The sequence below is a fragment of the Etheostoma spectabile genome, chromosome 6, assembly GCF_008692095.1.
Source record: "Etheostoma spectabile isolate EspeVRDwgs_2016 chromosome 6, UIUC_Espe_1.0, whole genome shotgun sequence".
Classification (NCBI taxonomy): domain Eukaryota; kingdom Metazoa; phylum Chordata; class Actinopteri; order Perciformes; family Percidae; genus Etheostoma; species Etheostoma spectabile.
Genome location: NC_045738.1, coordinates 8,529,936 through 8,553,114, shown reverse-complemented (window position 1 = coordinate 8,553,114; position 23,179 = coordinate 8,529,936). Strand labels below are relative to the sequence as shown.

The 23,179-nt window shown below is 40.0% G+C and overlaps 2 protein-coding genes across 6 annotated transcripts in view; one reads left to right on the top strand and one right to left on the bottom strand.

The window, feature by feature from the left end:
* The window catches only part of tmem245 (transmembrane protein 245), a 13,202-nt gene extending 4,434 nt beyond the window's left edge, over window positions 1-8,768 (top strand). The window contains exons 5-18 of one of the 3 annotated variants that reach the window (XM_032518417.1): window positions 186-389; window positions 472-641; window positions 1,422-1,445; window positions 3,759-3,863; window positions 3,948-4,030; window positions 4,129-4,219; window positions 4,337-4,435; window positions 4,525-4,656; window positions 4,989-5,111; window positions 5,701-5,846; window positions 5,956-6,056; window positions 6,162-6,336; window positions 7,069-7,263; window positions 7,346-8,768. In XM_032518417.1, coding sequence (XP_032374308.1) covers window positions 186-389; window positions 472-641; window positions 1,422-1,445; window positions 3,759-3,863; window positions 3,948-4,030; window positions 4,129-4,219; window positions 4,337-4,435; window positions 4,525-4,656; window positions 4,989-5,111; window positions 5,701-5,846; window positions 5,956-6,056; window positions 6,162-6,336; window positions 7,069-7,263; window positions 7,346-7,394 — 1,697 coding nt within the window. In that variant the 3' untranslated portion in view covers window positions 7,395-8,768. The remainder of the gene's footprint in view (window positions 1-185; window positions 390-471; window positions 642-1,421; window positions 1,446-3,758; window positions 3,864-3,947; window positions 4,031-4,128; window positions 4,220-4,336; window positions 4,436-4,524; window positions 4,657-4,988; window positions 5,112-5,700; window positions 5,847-5,955; window positions 6,057-6,161; window positions 6,337-7,068; window positions 7,264-7,345) is intronic. The other 2 variants (XM_032518418.1, XM_032518419.1) reach the window with 2 other exon arrangements.
* A 6,650-nt stretch (window positions 8,769-15,418) lies between these two features.
* The window catches only part of galnt1 (UDP-N-acetyl-alpha-D-galactosamine:polypeptide N-acetylgalactosaminyltransferase 1), a 40,723-nt gene continuing 32,962 nt past the window's right edge, over window positions 15,419-23,179 (bottom strand). For 2 of the 3 annotated variants that reach the window (XM_032518563.1, XM_032518564.1), the window contains exons 8-14: window positions 22,835-23,005; window positions 20,715-20,832; window positions 20,237-20,417; window positions 18,672-18,811; window positions 18,418-18,516; window positions 17,066-17,200; window positions 15,419-16,170 (exon numbers count right to left, since the gene is read on the bottom strand). In XM_032518563.1, the coding sequence (XP_032374454.1) occupies window positions 16,024-16,170; window positions 17,066-17,200; window positions 18,418-18,516; window positions 18,672-18,811; window positions 20,237-20,417; window positions 20,715-20,832; window positions 22,835-23,005 (991 nt within the window). In that variant the 3' untranslated portion in view covers window positions 15,419-16,023. Of the gene's footprint in view, window positions 16,171-17,065; window positions 17,201-18,358; window positions 18,517-18,671; window positions 18,812-20,236; window positions 20,418-20,714; window positions 20,833-22,834; window positions 23,006-23,179 lie in introns of those variants that run through there. The other variant, XR_004332447.1, reaches the window with a different exon arrangement.

The following is a 23,179-nucleotide window of genomic DNA, read 5'->3' as shown; positions in this document are numbered from 1 at the left end:
GGTACAACCTCAAAATACAATTACGAACCTGAAAATGAACATAAGTATAAGACACTTCTCATTTGGCTTCTCCATTTGTGGATTGCACTTGTACAACAAACCACGTGTCCATCTGCACCACTTTGTTCTATCTTTCATTTCCTTTTCTGTGCTTTCTCTGCACCTTCTTCCTCATATCCTCCAAGCTGGTGTGCAGTCTGTGGGCCCCCTACCCTCCACTCCTGGGCTCCCTCAGGGCTCTCGTTCATTACCAGGCGGCCTCTTCCAGAGAGAGAAAAGCTCCCATAGAGCCAGTGATATCTACTTTATCCTACTGGTGTGGGCCATTGTACTGGTTCAAGTCTGGCTCAACCTCTGGATCCTACAACTGCTGCCTATTCCTGTGGCTGGTAACACACACATGCACACTCCCTTTCAGATGCGTCGTCTCAGATCTACTGTACTCAGACTAATGTTGCCTTTATACTTTAGTGTGGGTGCTGAAGAAACTGGTGGTCCACTTTGGCCTGAAGGGCTTTGCAGAGCGGACTCTCATCTCATGGTGGGCGGTGCTGGAGAAGCATGGACGGGAGCGAGAGGAAGCCCTGCTGCCTGGACCAATCAAAGGCTTGGCTCAGTTCCTGCTGCGTGTCGACACCAAGGTAACGTCTCCAAACAATCTCCAGGTCCCACAGGTGTAGGCGTTTTCCTTATTTCCTCTTTCTTTGATTTCACACATTTTCACCCTGGCTCTTAAACATTATCTGTTACACCGGTATGTGTTTTATGTGTTTATGTGTTATATTCATCAATGTCCGAATTATCACTGGACTCTGCAATTCCTCTCAGTTCTACTTGAGCTAGTTTTATAAGGTCTATGAGACACTTATGCTGAGACACAGCAGGCAGCTTTTTTCCCCAAAAAAGTCCTGATTAACCAATTGTACACTACCTGCTCAGAACTAAATGGTAGACAGAAACAGTGAGCTACTAGCTGGTAAACATAGTGGATCATTTAGCAGATCGAGATTACGATGTTTCCCAAAAACAAGCTCAAAGAGAGTAACAATATTAGACTTTGAACACAAACAAGATTCCAAAAAATTATCATGTTGATCCGTGTTTAATGGATGTATAAGTAGGCAATTGTTTGCCAGAACAATTTTATAAGGCAACAACTGACAGTTTTTACACTTAAAGATGTCTTTCTCCTGAGGTTTTTAGGGATGTAGTAGTAATGTGTGTTTACAATCACAATGATTTGCATCCCAGTGTATACCTAGTCCACATTCTGTAGTTAAATCCTGCCTGCTACACTTCCTGATCCCTCACTGCCTGTACCCAAAGAGGATGTGTTCTTGTCACACGGGTACATGTGATGACTGCTGCACAGGATCTTTCCAAAAATAATCTTCCCAATGTCTCTTTGTCTCCTCCCCAAGCTCTGGCATTGGCTTAACAAGCAGGTAATGATTTGGAGGAGCCAAATGCTGAGAGAAAGAGAGACTGACAGAAAAAGTGTGCATGAGAGAAAGCGATAGAAGAAACATAATAACGTGTGTGTGTGTGTGTGTGTGTGTGTGTGTGTGTGTGTGAGAGAGTGTGAGTGTGAGTGTGAGAGAGAGAAGGCGTTAGGTCACGCTGGACTGGCGCTTTACCCATCCATTGTCATTACCCTGGCATCCTTTCTACATGTCCATCGCTGCTTTTCTGCTTCCTGCTTTTATTATTATAGAAAGCTAAGGTCGGGGAGACGGAACTCATTGGTCCCTCTGCCTCGTCCGTACCTTTCCTGCTGTGATCTAACTGGCAGGTTTGGCTTGAGAGTGTATGAGCTGCATGGAGAGATGGCTGATGTAGACAGCAGAGCTGAGTGGGAGGAGAGGGCAGTGTTTCTGAATAAATGTTGGCCAATAAGCCTGATGTTAACTATGTTTTTATAGAAGTGTAGGAGAAACACTGTCATGGAAGCCTAGGAGAGATGTGTTTTACGCTTCAGGAGCTTTATGGGTGGGAATGGGGCTAGGGATGAACAAATCAATGGAAACACCTTAGTTTGTCAACATTAAGCACTAAAAAAACCCAACTTGGGCCAAATTTGACCCTTTTTTAGAAGAGTTTTACTCTTTATGGTGCTACTTGATGAGGCCTTAATTGTATATTGTAGTATGCATATTAGATGTTCCAGTTTGTAGGAACAAAGGACGTGTTTTAGGAATGAAACCACAAATCCCATAAATAGAACTAAACCAACCTTAAATAAGTGTTGCCTGTGTGCTATGTATTGAGAGATGAACTAAAATGTTGTTTATTTTGGTCTTTTCATTAAAATGTTTTGACAATAGGAGAGTATAGAAAAAATACCATTACTATTCTTTAAAAGTTCAATTAAGTTTAGATCTTGAATCCTGGCATGTTCATGGCAGGTTTTTGACATGAAACCCGTGTTGAATGGTGATATAAGAAACCCTAATAGCATAACAAAAGTGTTAACGCAATGCATTTCTTGTAGGTTTGAGACCTGTTGACTTTTACAAGATAGAAGCTGTTACAGTAACAGCCAGGTGTCCACTGGGTTTCTCAGTTAAAATAAACTGATTTAGATGCAGGAAACATGGCGAACGTGAATTATTAGACTGCACTAAGCTTTTTTGTCTACCGGTTGTGCCCTGACACTAGGATTTTTGTTGTTTTGTTGTTAGCTTTGGAAACACAAATGCCAATTCATGAAACATATAATGTCCTAACAATTTCACAGAGGAGTCAGTGTTGAGATTTCTGAATACATTGTTTGTAATGTTGGATATGTTTTTATTTTTTAAGGTCCGTTTCTGCATTAATAAATGTATTGTTTGTAAAAACAGGACTGACTGTGTGACCTTACTAAAGTGTCATTAGTGGTCTTGTGTTGCCATTTTTTTTTCTAATTGGTGATCCACATACTGTACTAATTAATCAGTTTAATTGCCTGATTTTAAAATCCAGAATAAATCCTTGCTGATGTGGTGTTTCCATTTTTTTGTTGTTCTGGATTTAATCCACATCATTCAGCCTGCCAACTATCTTATGTAAAGTAAAGCTTCATTCTTATGGACAGTAAGAAAAAAGTTCAAAATTCACCTAAAATACTAAACCGTTTATTTTGGTCTTTAGGATTGTATTGCATAGAGTAGCTGAAATGTAGTTGGACCTTTACTGCCATGTCATTTCACCATCTATTTAATGACAAACATTAGGACATAGCCTTATGAGAGAGAGGTGTCCACTAACAGTAACTAGCCATCCATTCCAGTAACTTGATTTTAACACATGACTTGTGTGGCATTAACACACACATATACATGGAGATAAGCTGGCTGTTGGTTTTGGAGCATTGAGAAACCTGAGTTAAGAATTACACCACATTTTGACGAAAGGAACTTTGAAAGACTGATGGCTGGGCTTGTAACAATTTTCAAATAAAAGATACTGACAGTAAAGTCATGTACTCAAAAGATAACACAACCTGAGTTTGACACTTGCATGTTTCCATGTTAAACTACAAGGATGTGTGCATGCACGTGCACAGATACCCTGGCTCACTCAGTCAACTACCTTGCTTTTCTCAGGGCCCAAGGGGGCAGCTTTCAGATCCAAAATGGCTTCTTCACATAGGAAGGACACAGGTTTCTCTATGTGTCTTATAACTGTATGTTTTCAACCTCTTCAGAATTTTACTGACTTTGTATCTATTCTGTCACCTCCCCTGTGTCCCCCATTTTTCTTCTATTTTTTTGTAGATGGTTGTGTGGTTGGAGCGATCTCTGGATAAAATCATCAGCATCTTCATCATCTTCCTCCTGGTCACAGGGACCCTGCTCATGGCTCTGTTGCTCACCGCTATGGTTTTTGTTCCTTGTTGAATTACTTCACTGCATTTCAAATCACCAACATCCTCTCGGATGTCAAAGGCATTTTTATCTTTCTAGGTTCACCATGAAAGTGTTCACATCATCGACGTAACCAGTAACCTCATCAACGAGACTGTGTCTAACCATCCAGAATGGGCCAAGTATGGCAGTTGACTCTCTTTCTTATTTCTATCTTTTTTTTCCTGTTTTGAATTAATAATTTCTCATAATTTTTTATTCTCTCATTGTCCTCCTCTAGTTTGCTTCCAGAGGCACGTGTGGTGCAGAAGGCTTTGAATTCAGCTGCTAATAATGTTTATCAACATGGTAGAGAATGGATAACACAAAAGGTAAGAATAATAATTGCCTAAATGTTTTCCACCGATATCTCTGACTCAAAAATATGGAAGCAAATACCGAAGACTTTTGTACGTTGTTGTGCATTGAATCTTTCTTCTTTTGTGCAGCTCCAAAAGATGTTAGGAGACAAGGTGAACAACACAGCTGTGATTGAGAAACAGGTTTTGGAGCTCTGGGACAGACTATACCACTCCTGGTTTGTGAAGGTCAGGCCAGTTCATTTCACTTCTTGATATTGGGGGACAGATTTGTCCTCTAAAAATATCATACACAAAATATTCCATTTATTTTCCAGAACATGACCCACCCTGGACGCCACCGCGGTCAGAAGATGGTCGTTCAGAGAGGGAACAGCTGGCTAGGCGACATCCTGGACTGGAAGGATGTCGCCTCCTTTCTGCAAGAAAATATTGAGACTCTGCTGTCTGTAAGTTTAACACCGTCTTCTGTAGGATTTAGATGACTTGCGTATATTTTGCTTTCATAGATCTGTCAGTCCATCATTTGCAAAATTCTTGGTTGAATAACGTTTGACTAAAGCCTAGTGGGTGTTACATCCTTTGTTTGTCCTTGTTGTCAAAAATTATATTTCTTTAAATCAGTCAAACGTGTTGCAAATTGACCCTGCCCTGATTTGTCTACAATGGGCGTTACGACTACTGGAGGTTATAAATCATTGACATATTTATAACTGTGCCTCAAAGGGTTGTACAAATTTCCTGCGGATGACATGTTTACTGTTGCCTATGGGTTTTGTAGATCCTGGAGTCTCTATGGGTGGTAATGAGTAGAAATGTCGGCCTCCTCATTTCCACCACGACCACTCTCCTCACCGTCTTGTTCCACAGCGGCACGGCTCTGCTCAACTTTGCTCTGAGTCTGGTATGAACACTGAATCACAAAATTACATGGGGGGGGTTATTGATATTTATTTACGAGGTTAATTATTTGTGTTAAAACCTGCATAAATTCCAACTGAGGGGAAACTGCTTTGCACTTAGAAAAGAAATGGTCTTTTGAAGTTCACATTTGCTGCATATTTATTCTTTTGTAATGGACATATCAGCCTTTATCAGTGATTGAATGATAATATTTCCATTGTTGTCCCAGTTTGCCCAGTCTACCAACATTTAGCAAACCTTGTTTGTGGTTGGTGGGGGACCTCTAATTGTTGCCATTACTGACATTCATATGCATTTGTTTAAAAAAAGAATATTCTTCTTGGTCTGGATAGTGCAACCAATCATTTTATTTATCCCTTAATTCTCACTTGGAGATCTAGAAATTAGAAAAGCCCTCTAAAAGCCAGACTGGCCTTTATGGAAGCATTTGCAACAGATCTTGATGCTTGATATGTCTGAAGGTCATGACTATTCTTAGTGTGACAGGCTTTAGTGGTAAAGTAGAGGATTGACATGTACAAGGGGACTCTGTAAAATTTGCATATTTGCCCATAATTGTGCTGTTTCAGGTGATTTTCCTGACCACTCTCTTCTACCTCCTGAGCTCCAGTGGTGAATACTACAAACCTGTCAAATGGGTGATCAGCTTGACCCCCCTCTCCCAGCCTGGAGCCTCCTCAAATATCATAGGCCAGTCTGTAGAAGAGGCTATCAGGTACACACACACACACACACACACAAACACACACTAACAATTATTTAAACAATCTTAACATTTATCTGACAGTGATATTTTTGACTTTGTGTGGTTGTTTGTTTTAAAGAGGAGTGTTTGACGCCTCTCTGAAAATGGCTGGCTTCTATGGCCTCTACACTTGGCTCACTCACACCATCTTTGGCATCAACATAGTCTTCATTCCTTCTGGTGAGTCAGCGCGTTCATAGCAGATCGTGGCGTCACTATAACTGCACCTGCCAATCCACAGTTGGTGTTTTCTCACTCTTTGGATCCCTCTCTCTTGGCCTGAAGCTCTGGCTGCCATCCTGGGTGCCGTGCCTTTCCTGGGGACCTACTGGGCAGTGGTGCCGGCGGTGTGCGACCTGTGGTTGGTGCAGGGTGAAGGCGCCAAGGCCTTGCTCCTGCTGATCTGCCATCTGCTTCCAACATATTTTGTAGATACAGCCATCTACTCTGACATATCAGGGTATGAATGTCTGACACCAGCTTGTGTTATTAGAGCTTCCCCTTGTAGCGTTGACACATTTGACCATGTGTCAACACATTTCATTAAACCAACTGCCTGGTTGGTACACATATATGGCTTTAAAAGGAAACCATTATTTTTAGCTATAAACAGTGTGTCTATTTGCCTTGGACAAAGCTGATTGAGATCAACCAAATGAAAACACCAGACAGCGGGCCAAATATTGCACCATCTCAGCTGTTATTGGCAGTCTGGCCATGTGTCTATTCCTCTTTTGAATAGTGTGTCCTGTAGCGTCGCCCTTAATTGTTTGACTTAACTTAGTTTAATGTTAGGTAATGATTAGGTGTCACAAAAATGACTAGTTGGGATTAGGCTTAAGGTAAGGGGAAACAGACTACAGACAAATATTATTGTAAAATTGCCCTGTAAATTTCAGTTACATATAATTTACATTATTAAGTGTTTTCAAAAGCATACTTTGCATTCACAACCTGGGTTTTACATTATTAAATTGTTAAAAAAGAAAGAAAAAAATGATAATTTTTTTAAGCTGATTGAAGTCTTGAATGCTTGCTGTGTGAGTCATGTAAAATACACCATGATTTACATTACGTAAATATCCGGTCAAATAGTTAAAACAAAAATCCAGTATGCATTTCTATTTCTTTATTTCATACATTTTCTAGGTATTTATTTGTGTTGATCTGTTTTTTTTGTCTTGTGTCTCAGGGGTGGACACCCATATCTGACAGGTCTGGCGGTGGCAGGTGGAGCGTACTATCTGGGTCTGGAGGGCGCCATCATCGGGCCCATCCTCCTCTGCATCCTGGTAGTTGCAGCCAACATCTACAGTGCCATGCTGATGAGCCCAAGCTCTGCAGCACAGACACCGGTGCAATCCAGCTGGCCGCTCCACCCCATGAGGTGAAGATAAAAATCTGCAACGCTTTCAATGAGCTGATCAAATCTTCAGAAAGATGCAACCATTATTGCTTGTCACTCTCAGGACCTTCACAGACTCCACCCCCTCTGTCCTGAAGAAGATCAATGCGTGAGAGGGTGTGTCCCAGTGGAACATCACCTGGCTATCTATTGGCTGATTCCTCAGGGTGAAGCTCTCCACTCCCTGAAGCTCCTCCCTACGTCTCCTGGCCCTACAGGAACGACCAAGACGAGATGGCGGCGCAACGGCTGGTCACCCATGATGCCGTCAGCTACAAGAGCTGTGTCTCTGAGCAACATGGAACCTGTCACTCTCATTCAACACCCTAAACTTAAACATGCAAGTTTTCATCCGGATTCCTAACATGGACCAATAGTGTCACATCAGACATTATGATTATGAATTGTGGAGACGTTGATGCTAATCACATCATCTCTCATAAACCCAGTGCCTAAATCAATTATGTAATGTTTAGCAATGCCCCAAATTACTGTGCAGTTTGTGGAGAATCACAAGATGAAATATTTTATCTACAAACCCCCTGATTTCCACCCTGCACACGTTTTTTTTTTTTAAGCTACAGACTCAGTATGTGGTTATGCAGTAACTGTACTCCTTACCTCTCTCCTCATGGAGGCTAAAGTAGAGTTTGTGGTGAAGGCTTAAGAGGAGTTGTTGACTGTTTTCTCACATTTCAGTGATAGCAGCTGTGAGTTTGCAACACTAAATCTCTGCTTTTACAAAGTTTCAAGCTTTCATTACCACTGTTTAACTTCTTTAGTATCTGATTTGATTCTTTTATGGAAAGTAATTAAGTGGATCCGATTATACGTCCTGCTTTCAGGGAGTTTAATCTAAATCGGAGTCCAGAGGATTACTGAGCAATTCTGTTTGTACATTTTTATTTATTTGAAGCTTAACTTGTTTTTTTACACATTGTGAGTGCACATATAGTACATGCAACCCAGCTTTTCATTTTAAGCATGCATAGCTGATCTGTCAGTATTGAAGCACGTTTACACTCAGAATAACTTGATATTGACAAGTTTAACTGAGTATTTCTGTGAGCACTTTAGAGTTTGCTGACTGTCATCATCATCACATGCTTTCATCCTGGTTTTGACCTCACACACAGCTTAAATTTGTTAGAATTGTCTGTATATTTTCTACTGACCTCATCCACTCCTGCACTCCATAGTCAAACTACAGTCAGAGCACTTGACTAGACTCTCTGAATAGAGTATGGAGTAGTTAACATCATTTGAAGCTTTACTCAAAGAGCTGTACAGATGAATGGTGTTTGTAATGTGAAACATTGATCATACATGGCTACTGTGTAAGCTGTTTGAGGATTGTGATGTGTTCTGGGTTGGAACAAGCGTTTAGCAACGTTTTCACTGTTTTACTACATTACTGTAGTTGGTACTGTTGCTTGTACTGTTTTTTAATTATATGATATTCACTGACAATAAACATTTAAACTGCAGTAGCTTTGTTGAGTTTCTTATTACTAGTTTGCTTTTTTTAATGAATTATGACTGCAATTGATAATTATTTCCATTGTCAGTTAATCTGATCATTTTTATTCACTTATACCTACAAGTGATATTTTCTCTGACTAACCATTGATTATACAATGTTGGAAGAAGTGTTAAGCTCCTTTACTCAAGCAAAAAACAAAACAGTTTCAAGTAAATGTATTCCATTTAATATCTTAGTCAATGAATGGCTGTTTTTTGTATTAATCAGAATCAGTTTTATTTGCCAGGTATGAGGACACACATGAGGAATTTTTCTTTGGAGCTTCGTTGCTCACATTGTGCTTACACATACAAAAACAACCAGAACAAAAATATACACACCAATATATACACAATATATACATACATACTCTAAACAGAAACAATATAGAGGCATGAGTGCAATGAAGAGTTCAATAAAAAATATTTAAATGTGGAGCATAGTGCAAAGGATACAGGGATAAGAAAAGTGCAAATTGTTGTGGGTTGTTTATTTTAAATACTTTGAGTGTTGGGTAGTATAGTGCATAGTATATGTAGGAATCATAAAGTTAAAAGTAATACCTTTAAAAAAAAAAAAAAAGACCCTTTACATACATTTTGATACTAGACAACCCTTATATAGTATGTCATATGAAATGTCAAAACATATTTAGGTATGGTAGGTGGGTCAAAAGTCAAAAGTGTACTATGTAGAGAACTATGAGTATAGTAATGTTGAAAAAAGTTGAAAAGATATTATGGAGTAGGATGTCAAAAAAAGTCAAGAGTATAGTATGTTGAAAAAACGGAACAGTCTGTATTGAATGCTTAAAAAATTGAAGAAAAGTAAAAACAAACTCATATGTCGAAAAAAGTAAAAGAAACCACAGTATAGTATGCCGAGAAAAGTCATTGTATAATATGTCAAAAAAAGTGAAAAAAAAATGCCATGAAAAAAAAGTCATAGTATTTTCTTAGTGTCTAAGAAAAGTCATAGGATAGTATATAGAAAAAAGTCATAAAAAAGTAAAAGTTTGTATGTCTAAAAAAGTTTAAAAAGTCATAATATAGAGTATAACAAAAAAGTTAAAAAAAGTCATAGAAAAGTATATTGAAAAAAGTCATAGTATAGTATGTTGAAAAAAGTAAAAACTAAAGCCATAGCATAGAATGTTGGGGGAAAAACTGTAGTTTGCCTAAAAAAGTCAAAGAAAAGTTATGGTATAGTGTGTCAAAACAAGTCGAAAAAAAATGATAGTTTGGGATGTTGAAAAAAAAGTCATAGTATACCATGTTATAGAAAGTCAAAAAAAGTCATGAAAAGTAACAGTATAGTATGTCAAAAAAAGTCATAATATAGTGTGTCATAAAAAGTCATAGTGTAGTATGCCAAAGAAAGTTGGTAAAGAAATAATTGTATACTATATTGAAAAAAGTAATAGAATAGTGTTGAAAAAAGTCATAGTTTAGTAAATCGAAAAAGGTCATAGTATTTAAGGTGCCAAAAAATATTGCAGAAAAAAGTCATAAAAGAGTAAAAGTTTAGTATGTGGAAAAAAAGTCAGATTATATACAGTATCATAAAAAAGTAACAAAAAAAAGTCACAGTAAAGTGTATTGAAAAAGTCATAATATAGAATGTTGAAAAAAGGCAAAAAGTATAAGGATAATAAAAGTTATAGTAAAGTATGTCAAAAATGTAAAAAAAATGTTATAGTACGTCATAGAAAAGTCAAAAAAAAGTCATAGTATAGTATGTCGAAAAAAAGTCAAACAGTAATAGTATAGTGCACATAAAAAAGTCATAGTATAGTGTGTCATAAAAAAATCAGAAAAATTCCTAATATAGTGAGTCACAAAAAGTCATAGTGAAGTATATGCTTTTGGTGTTTGTTCCAAAGTTTTTTTGATATTTTTAATGTTGACATTTTCTTCTTATTTCGACGGCCCATTTTTTGTGACAAAAAATGAAAGAACTGAAAACGTGTCAATTTGACCCAAAGACAACATGAGGGGTAATAGTTGGTGCCAGTTTATGAACTCTGCCTGTGATCACAGCCTAAAGGTGAGAACATGTATGAGATTCCCCTGGAACTAGTAGCAACCCCTTCAGAAACGTCTGATTGGCCTGCCGTGGCGGACTGAGCTGCGATAGGCAGCTTCCTGGTGGGATTAGAACAAGGAGCAAAATCAAACTTTCCCCGGATAAATAAAAGTTAAAACTTCCTTCTGTGTTCGTGTGAGTTGAGTCAGACGGTGTCATCTGTGCTGTGAAGTCTTTACAGATTGTAAATGTGTCAGCAAGGTTCTGGACAGATGGACGGAATAAATAACAAATCTGTGCAAAGCTGCAGTACAGCTGCTGGTAAAGCCAGGCATCTTTAACTGAAGTCTCCAGTAAACTAATCAACAAACACATTCCTCACATTCAGATTACTAATATTTTGTACATATAGTTATTTGTTGCAAGAAAGAGGAGACAAAAATGTAGCAATAAAGTACATTATTTTGAGTAATGTCTTTCTGATCTCTGTGTGTCTGTACTGAATGTGGAACACCAGAAAGGTTCTTTGGGAAGCTAATGTGTTTGATGATGGCCACACTTAGACTAGTATGCATTGATAAATATAATCGTCATCCTAGCAGTGAGTTTAAGCGGAATCAAAGTGCGGCCGTCCAGGCAACTTCACACAGTTAAGATGCAAAAAGGCAAAGGAGATTTAATTTTTTTTTTAAAATACCATTTTCCACAGTCAGGAGACTTTATTCAATTCATAGAAAGAAAGAAGAAATTGACCAGAAAATATTACATCTTATTAACCTCATTTGAAGCTCCACATGGAGCTGCTGCTGGTCGGCGTCTCTCTGGTTCAGGCTTCAACCGTTTAAAATGAGCCCGGTGGCTTGTAAAAGCTGGTAATGTAAAATCTGGTGGTAATGTAGCCGCTTCTCAAACATGAGAAAATCTCTTTCTGAACAGCAAACACAAACTTGTTCTGTCAAAGCACATTTCCATATTATGAAGTAGTAACCACTGATTATTGCAATAATCTGTCATATCATTATCCACAATTTATTAATTCATAAATTCATTTCTTTGTCCAAAAACATTCGACCATTCCAACCAAAAAAAGCAACATATGACCCAGTTCCACTCAAGATGACTCTTTAATGAGTTAGCGTAGCGTTTTAATAATCAAATATAAATCTGATTTGACAAACAAGGATAAATTAAATATCAAAACGACTGAATTAGATGGACACACGTCTAAGTTTATAAATTCAGTCTGTTCCTCTGAAAATGCTTCAAGATTCTGTGTTTTCTTGGGAGTTTCCCACCGGGCTGCAGTATGATTCGGCTTTGATCCATTTCTTCAGATCAAAGACTCCACATAATTCTTCTGAAGTCTGCAGCTCATAAACCAAAGCGGAGTCTTCCGGAGCTCACGCAGCTTGAAATCTCCTTAACGGCAGAATCACTTATGTTATTTACACAAAGTGAACAGGATGCGGTGTCTCCTTGAAGAAGACTATTCTTGGATCTACAGAGCACATTAGTCTTCGAGGACCAGGAAGAAGCACAGAAATGCTGCAGATTGACTTTTACTTTTCACTGATATACCCTTTTTTGGCCTTTCTGGCGACATTTCAACTAGAATATATAAAAAAAAAACATCCCAATATCTAATTCACTATACAGGAGATGCTTTCACACAAAAAAGCAGAGAATCGGCATCTTTCTTAAAAATGTGGATGCAAAACACTGTGGTCTTGTAGGTCTTCCTGATGGCTCTTGGTGGGTCTAATCCAGACACATGCATAATTCAACAGATCAAGTCAAGGAGTCTGAATAATCCACTCTCCACAAAACATGCAGTGAGTCTCCTGCCCAACTCCATTACCTTTAATTCATGTTGATTAAAAAAAGACAGAAGAGGCCCATTATCTACACCACTTGTGACTTGATTATGATCTTTTCACACCCATGGGGGACACGGTCAACAGGTGGTCTCACCCTATGACAATGTGGTTGCAGCCCAACTCTTCTTCTTTTGGTTAAAAACTGAATTCTTCTGAAGTTTTTACGAGTGGGTCCCCATATTTTGTTCATTGCACATGCACCAGGACAAGCATGCATGTGCACAAGCACACCACTGACGCAATACAGCTCTCCCTAGCAGTTTTGCAATATTCCATGATTGACAGTTGCTGGCTGCCATCGAGAAACATAGCAATGTGAACTGGGCAGTGAAGAAGATGATTGCAAGCTAGGAAACATGGATGTAAACAAAGCACAATGTTTTAAAATAGTAAATTTTAAAATAATTGATTATGAGAAAGGAAATTGATTCAAGTCATGTGTCAGGCTCCAAGGATACACACAGTTACTTTTGGTAAGAAACACTGAATGCAAATTTAAAGTGCTCATATTATGCTTTTTGGCTTTTCCCCTTTTCATTATTGTGTATTTTGTTCATGTTATAGGTTTACAAAGTGAAAAAGCCCAAAGTCCACCCCAAAAGGACTTACCATCTCCAACAGAAAACACTGTCCACAAACGTCTCCAAAAAGCTCTATTGTAGTCTAGCCTTTACTTCCGTGACAAACGTGCATCACTTTGTAACACACCTTATAATGCTTACAATGTTTAGAAAGCATGGCACACCCTCATGCTCTGCTTCTGACTGGCTAGTAGTCCTTACATAGCTACCGCCCATGTGCAACTCCAAACGAAGATGGAACAGTGTGATGCCTCACTCTGCTAAATCAGAGAGTTCAGCACACAGGAGTCTCAGTTATGTGCAGTACAACAAAAAATATGGTGTTTTTTGAAAATTAAACCATTTAAACCTATTCTGGTGCGACCTCTAAATTCAGTTATGTACCTGGAAATGAGAATAATATGAGCACTTTAACTTTTGTTTATGTGTTATGTATGTATTCGTGAGAAAAACTTAATACATTTTTGTGATCAGAAAAGTGTGTTTCATGAGTGTGTACAGACAAAAAAAAGTATTTTGCTCGTATTGTTATGTAAACTTTTTCACCTTTATTTTCTACATTTGGATCAGCTCAGTGTGGAAGCCTAGACATGTCAGTAAACTTCAAACCCTCAACCAAAATCTGAACAATTGTTACACTCCCTCTTTCTCACAATCAAAAAACATTCACATCTTCCCTACGCAGTCACATGCTCTGACATGAAATCAGTCGACGGCCTCCTGTCACTATCGTGTCCAAATCAAAGATGAACCAGTGTCCTACGTGTAAACACCTTCTCCACTGGAGGAAGCCCAAATGGTTACAACCTTTATGAAATCATCTCTCCTGCTCTGAATGGCATCAGTGATACAAAAAACAGAATAAAGAAAGCATGATGGTTGAAATGAAAAGGACACATGGCTCACTGAGATATGAATAATGAAATACTGCAGGTGAGCTTGCACAGTGAGATATGTAGTTATGGATTAAGATATGTCTGCTGCTGCTGCTGCGCTCCTTGTAATCCACAGTTCATCTTCTCACTCCCTTCGGCTCTCTACAATTATTATTCTGTGTCTGATAAAGTCTCCTTACTCACCTTAGCGACGTTTCTTTGATTTTTAAACAGCTTTCCAGGCTTCCTTTCCTACTGTAGATATGTCCTCAGGAGAGTGCAGAGACTCGGCTATGTTTAGAAAATAAAAGCAGCTTTTGCTCTTTTGTACAACGACGCAGGTATATGCTGATCTGACGTCAGCCTACGCTACAGGTTCTGTTTGTCCAACCGCTAGGAATCTGAGAGCCGTTTGTCCTAGTAAACAGGGAGCTGATGGACTGGGGATTAGTACTGAAGACACATGCTCGCACACACAAACACACAACTGTCCACACACTCCACTGAAGGAAAGAAGCCCTTGGAGTGTATTTTTAAGAGGTTATTTTAAGAAGATATGACAATATGGATTAAAGTATCAGGCTAGTGCGGCCTTTTCATATATGTATACAGGATGTGTGTATGACTACGTAGTGCCTTATGGGGAAGTTCCCTATAGTTTAACACTACATTAGGCAGTGAATATCAGTAACATATGCAGAGTCCTCTGTGTGTGTGTGTGTGTGTGTGTGCGTGTGTGTGTGTAAGCTCTATGTTAAACATCTTTAAAGACAACAGAAACAGACAGACAGACTAGGGTTACTGCTCTGTTGCACTCTCACAGTAAGAACAGACAAAGCCATGTAAAAACTTGACATAGAAATCTTAAGATATCACAAACATCATATTTCTCTATCTCTACATCTCTGCGGATGGCAGACGTCGGGTGTTTGGGTTCGGTCCTCTTGTTTTTTTATTAAATGTGCAGGCCCTTCGAAATTCCTCAGCAAAGAGGATTGTCTGTAGGATGAGATGCCGAGGATAAACACCAGAGGGAGACATACACTGCTGCAGGACTGTAGGAGGGGCTCTGACACACACACACACACACACCACCAAAAAAACACACACACACCACACACACACACACACACACACACACACACACACACACACACACACACACACACACACACACACACACACACACACACACACACACACACAAACACACCACACCACACACTCTTCAAAGAGTTCATTTTTAAATTCATTACAAAATTAAATAAAAAAAAAGAAAACAAAGAATTCAGCCCCCTTCCAAAGCATACATTCATCTCAGACCACACACACACACACACACACACACACACACACACACACAAAACCCCCCAACACACACACAACAACACACACACACACACACACACACACACACACACACACACACACACACACACACACACGTAAGTGCACACACTCTCATAAAAGGCAGTGAGTAAACGTTAACTGATGAGTTGAGGGGTGGACCGTTTTGTCGAGTGCAAACCTTGACTCCACTGGCCAGTCTCAAAATTTGCGCCCAGTGAGTGAGTCACTCTCTGCAGTTAAAATCTCTTTAAAACAACGTAAAACCACAGCCATCGTGTCTTAGAGGGAGTCTTTCCTCTTCTGTCACTGTGAGGAAGGTCAAACACACTCCTCCCTCTTATCTCTGGCAGAGGTAGTACCGTCCAATCCATCCTCCTCTCTTCCCGAATCCCCTCTTGGGAAGTCTCTCCTTTCCTTGTGCCCAAATTTAATAAACACGTCTGTTACCCAGATTGCTTACTCTGGGTCACTGTGTGTGTGAGTATGTGTGTTTGGGAGTGTGCAGAGTGTGGTCAGAAGACCTCTGGTAATGTGACGTTGCGGAGTAGCCACTGTTGGGAACGTGTGTGTGAGCAGTCTTTGACGCTGGGCACCTGGCTGTCCTCCTCGCTGGCCTTGTCCAGACACTGGTTACTGTTGACGTGGATCAGGGTCAGCTTCTGTACAATGAGGAAACACAGAAAGAGAGTGTGAGGGGGTGCCAATCCGGCATTTGACTGGTTGACTTAAATTCAGGGAATGTAAATAAATATATATTCCTATGGCTGTAGATTATATTTTAAATTTACAAAAAACAATGTTATACTTTGAGCTTCAATTTAGTTGTGGCTTAGCTTTCAGAGTGAGGCATGCTGTGGTTGAGTTGCGTAATGTGTCATTTGGATATATATCACCCTAAAACTGAAAACAATAAATATCCCACTAACTGAAATGACAGCTGGCCTTGAATGTGTTATCATACTCTATGTGTATTGGGAATACACCGTGTTTCTTTAAAAAAGATTTATTTAAAAACTGTTAATAAATACAGAAATGAAGGTGAAAACATGATTTTAAAAGAAATGTACATTTCCAATGCACATCTAAACATAGTTTCTTTCCATAGCTAAAGGAAGTTTGGTGCATAATCAGCCCCTCATTTGTAGTTTTTCCCAACTCTTCTTTTCCTTTCATATTATGGGATGTATTTTCAGGGCTGTGCATTCAGCAAGAGGACCCTGTTTACGGTAAACTGTGGTGGGAGGTGTCGTTTTTTCTTCTTCATACAATTAAGGTGAAGATCAGAATCCTTGTTGTACTTTACTATATTGCCACGTGATGTTATACTAATTTAAAATAGAAAAAAAAACAAAAAACTGTGTGTCTCTGGAATATATAACCTTCCAGGTTTTTCTGCTGTATAGAACAACTTCATTATCTGTACCTTACATGACCTGCCTGAGAACCCTCTGTCTATGTTAATATGTGAACATATAATGTACCAGTAAATTTGTGCATTTATCATGTACACACATACGCCCCAACATGTACATTTTCATCACTTCTTCCACTCACCACAGGGTCGTACTCCCAGAGCTGATTGCCTTTGAGGTGATGGCACTTGAGCATCATGACGGGTCCGTTTAGCTTGGACACGTCTAGACACAAGTCGTCTGTCCTGATCTCCTTATTGGCCGTGTAAGAAAAAACCTGCACGTCAAACAAACGGATTCAGAATTTTAAAACACTTTTCCATCTTTCTTCCCTCCTACATGATTCCTGGCAGGAATGACCATAATATCACTGTGGCCAACAGTGTTTGCAGTTAGGGGTAGCAGTTCTAATCTGGATGTCTGAGCTCCTAAGTTTGAGCCCAGTCACCCTGTGGAGGAAACACTTTTTAGATGCTTGTATCCACAATCTCATTACTTTGGTCACTACCTAAAGCTCATGACCATAGGTGAGGGTTGGGACATATATTGACTGGTAAATCTTTGCTTTGCGACTCAGCTCCTTCTTCAACACAACAGTCTTATGCTCTATTTCAGACCACGAAATACTTAAACTTCTTGACCTGGGGCAGCAACTTGCTGCCAACCCAAAAGGACCTATTCAGCATTTTCTGGCAGAGAACCATGGTTATGAATGTGCTGACTTTCATCCCCCCCACTTGACACTCGGCTGCAAATTGCCCCAGTGCGTGCTGAAGGTCACGGCCTGATGAAGCCAACAGAACCTCTTAATCTGCAAATAGCAGTCAAGTAATTCTGAGGTCCCTAAACCGGGCACTCTTCTGCCTCCAGCTTGGGCAGCTGTGGCTCAGTGGTAGAGTGGTTGCCTGCCAATCAGAAAGTTGGTGGTTTGATCCCTGGCCCTGCAGTCCCATATCGACGGGCAAGACACTGAGCCCAGAGTTGCCCCCAATGATGCGCCATCAGAGTGTAAATGTGTGTGAGTGCTTGTCTGATGAGCAGGTGGCACCTTGTACAGTAGCCTTGGCCACAGTGTATGGATGTGTGGTTATGAACACATTCATATGGTTAGAATGAATGGTTATGTAGAAGTGTTTTGAGTAGTAGTTGAGACTAGAAAAGCTCTATATAAGAACAGTCATTCACATTTGAGATCCTGTCCATGAGAAATCACAAACAGAATCAGTGACTAGGGATAATCCCGGTGGAGGCCAACACACTTAAAAAAATACACTTGACTTTCTTTCAAGAATACGGACCGGATGGCTTGGAGCAATAGCTCTGTACCCCATAATCCCACATTAGCTGTCACAGGCCTCCTGTCTCAACCTGCCTGCTGCCAAAATGGGTCACGTGGGAAAAGCTTGACTGGAAATCTGGAGCGGCCTGACACAGCCGTGGCATCCCTAGACAGTTTTTGTTTCTTTAGGTTTTTTTTTTTCTTCCTTAAATTACCTGGTTGCCTCCCATGCCGTGGCAGTTGAAAATGCCAACTTTCTCATTCTCCTTGCGGGCCATGTTGTCCAGGCACTGGTTGGTTTCCACATTACGGATCTGAGCAGAATACACACAGAAACCATATTAAGTAACCGATTTAGATCCATTGTGTCTGCTTGATTTCAGCGTAAAGGCAGTGCATCTGTGTCTGTCTGTGTTACAGTGAATTACAGTATCTAAAATGTTGTGAATCAGGTAGTGTATGAGTATACCTCTCCCAGGGAGTAATAGTGTCGGGGGATCTGAGAGTCAGGGTAGACGTTCTCCAAGTACCAACTGAAGGGTTTACAATGAAGCTTTTGTCTTAGAGCCGTGCGAGATGTGATGTCACCGTAGTCCACTTTGGTCACACCTGGACACACACACACACACACACACACACACACACACACACACACACACACACACACAACACACACACCACACACCACACACACACACCCACACACACACACCACACACACACCACACACCACGCGTCAGTAATTAGACCAACTACATTCATACAGTCTTGAGTTGGCATGGCTGTTAAATTCCTTTTTTCCATTTAAACATGATTTAAAGTGTGTCATTGTTAAAGTAGAATGAGGCCACACATTGATTTGAAGTATGTAGACCCAATTTCATTGAATTGCACAGCTCTCAGAACCTAAAAAAGATGACACTTGAATATGAAGTCTCTATAGACTAGGTGGAGCTTGCTCCTTTGCAGAGGGCAGCAGCTGTCAGCTTGGATTCATGACTTTTACAAAAGATTCCAAAAGAATAACTAGTGCCAGATTATCCCCGAATCCCATGTGCTATGTTGTAATAGGATGTGTGGGGTCAGTCTAGCTTTTGAGAGAGCTATAACTGAGCAGTGACTGCAACAAAGTATATAGCAATCCTTTATACTGTGAAAAACCACCAGTAAAGGCTTCTAAACCAACAACTACACAACTGGACATGTTCCAGCAGTAATGTGAGCCGCAAAGCAACATAACCCGATTTGCTAATTTCCTATTCCCTGACCAACTGGGTATCCTAACCTTAACCACTCGAGGTCAATGCCTAAGCCCAACCAATCAAACTGCTTTGTAAGGCGGGACTTTCCTAGACGTTACGTGGGATCCATAATAACGCTTCCCTGACACTAGCATGTAGCTACATGTAGCAGTGCACGTAATGTAAACACAGCAGTAGCGTGCCTATGGAAAATGACCATGTATAGGAATCCAGCTTGTTTTGACGTCATACTGAGCTGAGAGTAGAAAAAAAACTGTTGAAACCAGAGCGTTCAGAACAGTGGGAAATCTGAGGTTTTGGCTCACAGGAATTTATTTTTCATACATTTACCTCATTATATGAAACTTTGTCCACATCTATTATGAACACTGGCATGTTTTTTTGAAAATAACAGAACAGCTTCCCCTTGTGTAGAATCTGCAGTGTTCTAAACAAAAAATGGAGTAATTGAGCTTTTGAGTTCCAAGCCAGTTCTAAAAGTTGGTTTACATCTAAAAATCATCTCTATTTAGTGACTTTTGCTTGTCTGTGCTTGTGTGTGTGTGTGTGTGTGTAAGTCAATATATGCCTCGTAGCGTGAAATTACTTGCAGCCCCCCAACCCGCACTGTTGGGTCACCACTGCAATATCTCACTGTTACCTGGTTAATGGATAGATCACTGCCACAGAGATTAAACTTCACACATGAGCCCATACATACTTGCATGAGGGCAAATACACACAAATTCAGGCACCCATGCATGCACGCAGGCACGCATCCACACAAACTCACCAGGAGATATGATGTAGAAGAAGTTTTTAAATTCATCCATCCAGACTTCTGCCAGTCGTCGGTTGTTTTTGTTGATGATCTGTCCCGTTCCTCCAGGAAAAGTGTAGGGTGTTGCCTTTCTGAACACGTGGCCCACATGAGAGCATGTGACAATCTCTAGAGTCCCACCGCACTGCCATATCTGTAAAACAACATATTTGGCATCAACACATACAGTATACTGTGTATAATAAACATACTGTAGGACCTCTGTTGGGGGATGGATGATACAGTTTGGTCCTGTCTGTGTTGTGCCACTCTGAATACGCTTGAGCACCAGTCAGGATGACGCCTGACAAACTATTAGTCAAGTCAACAATTCAGTCAGAAAGTCAAACTCACAAGTGTAATGTGCATGTGTGTGTTTCTGAACTCGAGCAGACATTAAGTGCATGGAAGAACACAGTCATGTCAGTTGGCTGCGGGTGTGGTTACTCACTCTAAAAGAGATTTCCAGGTTTTCTCCACCCCAGATGTCCATGCCTGCGTCATATGTGCCGATCTCCTGAAAATAATCTCTGTCTATGGAGAACAAGCCGCCTGCCATGGTGGGAGTCCTGGAGAGAGGCAGGACAGTAGGGGAAAAAAGGAATAAGGTTAGTGGCACTTAATTCACTGTAGGCCTGCTTTCTAAATGTCACATAGTATCTACAGATAACATCAAAGTTTTATATATCACCCCCTGTTATTCGCTGTTTTGCTGGGTTTTTTTTTCCATTCCCTGTTTTTCTTTTCCCTTCTCTGTTGTGTGTCAGTGTTAAATAGCCTCAAGGCTCGGCCCCTATTTCTCCCCCTCACAGAATGGTTTCCTCTTTTGTAGATCAGGCTTATTTTCTTTACTGCCTGTTTTTGCTTTCACTTAAGGTCCAAGTTTACTTAACAACACACAATACCTTGCATACAAGAGCGGAAAAATAATAAGCACACAAATTTTAGCTAGTTGAACAACACACAAAACATGTTGCCAATGTTATTTATAGATATGTGTGCTTATCTTTTTACTGTAAACAGATCAAAGCTCTCTAAACTCTTCAGCTAGGAATTAAATCAATATTTCACTCAAAGAACAAACACATCAAAGTCAAACAAACCGAACCTACTACAAACCTACCGAGATGTAAATTCCAGTGCAAAACTATTTTTAATTAAAGACATTCATCAACAGTGAGTGCCTATCACTTACAATGAGTTACATAAAAGGTGTTTATTGCCTAAAGTTTAGGCCCTAAACCACACTGTGACATTTAAATAAATACAAATGCTTCTACAATAAAAACAAGCAACAACTGTAAATACAAGGCTATATTTTGTACAAAGAATTCAAATGTTTTTTCCCAGGTCATCCTGTGTTAAATTATCCCAGCTCTTTGTATGAAGGGAGTACAGCATCTAGTTGACACAAGGTCATTTAATATGTTCAGAGGTTTTTCCATAAGTCTTTTTTGGCCCTTGGTGTTTAGCTGTAAAGAGAAACTTTCTTAGTGACCTCAGACTTTTGCACAGTACTGTTAATTACAAGGTAGATGAGCTCCCAACAACCAGTTTAGCGGTTGAGGTTTCCTCCTGTACAGGCACTCTCTGCGGCTTCTTAGTGTGTGACAGCAGAAGGCCTGTAGCTTGCTAGGCACGGTTAATGAAGAAAAACTCTCAAGATAGTAATATTAGCAGCCATTTAATACCAAATACAGTGATGAGAAGTTGAAATCCCATCAGTGCTACGCTATCTACTCATTCCCCACTAGCACATTCTACCCTGTGTGAACTATATTGGTGCTCGACTGAAACCTACACACAAGCTTCACTCTAAAAACTTGTTTATGTGCTTTAGCTTTTTAAACTTCACAATAATAAAGAACTACTTCATAACAGGACAGGGTTTATTTATGTAAGTCATGTCATTACTCTAAACTACTTCTTAATTTCCTACTATGACCCTACAACAATTTTGTTACAAGACACCCTGAGGAAAACTTTGTCACGCACAGCTGTGAAAAACAAGTAAAAGCAGGGGCACAGAGTGTTACATAAGATATATTATGTGTGTGACCTTGAATAATGGCGTCAAGCGTGCAAAGAAACAAGAGCAGGAAGAAGAGATGATAGACAGGCAGAAATAAGCTCTTGATTTTATTCCCAAGGCCTGAGCCATGAGAAATGATACAAGGGACAAAACATCTTGACTTAAGCTACACAGACAAGTTCAATCTATTCTTTCAGTATTTCTTGCCTTAAGAACATTTTATGATTATTAACTGTGGTAAATGAAATGTCAAAGTACCAATACTCTGTAGAGATTAATAGTGAATGCTTATCAGCAACGCTAAAGCTCACCGGCTATAAGTGTTTTTGAACAGCTGACTGACAGAGTTACTGTGTATGATCATGTGGTATTTTACCAACGATTCCATTATATCCCTGTAGGCACATTCTCTTTTTACTTGACCCAACAGAGAGGGCTATGGTTCAGCTGCATAACAGCAGCCCTGGAACCTGTAGGGATTAAAAAACTAGCTGAAAGATACTTCAAAAAGGCCTTGATTGTCCCACTCTATCACCCACCTGACAGGTAGCGTGCGGTCTCCTTTGCGGCGGTCCATCTCTCTCTGGGGTACAGGGTACCAGCGGAAATTGAGCTTCCAGTTGAAGCCCCCGTAAGTCATGTCGGATCCTGCCATGTACTCAAAAGTATCATCGCTGATCACGTCGATGATGGGGCACACTACCGTTCTCCTACAGCAAACAGACACAAAAACGCACCACCACACACACATTCATCAGCCTGTTCTTCATAACCTTAGGTGGTCATCAATCACGACTAAGTGCTCATCTGCAAGGTGTGGCGCCTCCAGAACCAAATGCATTTAAATAGACCATGCTGTGTGTGTGTGTGTGTGTGTGTGTGTG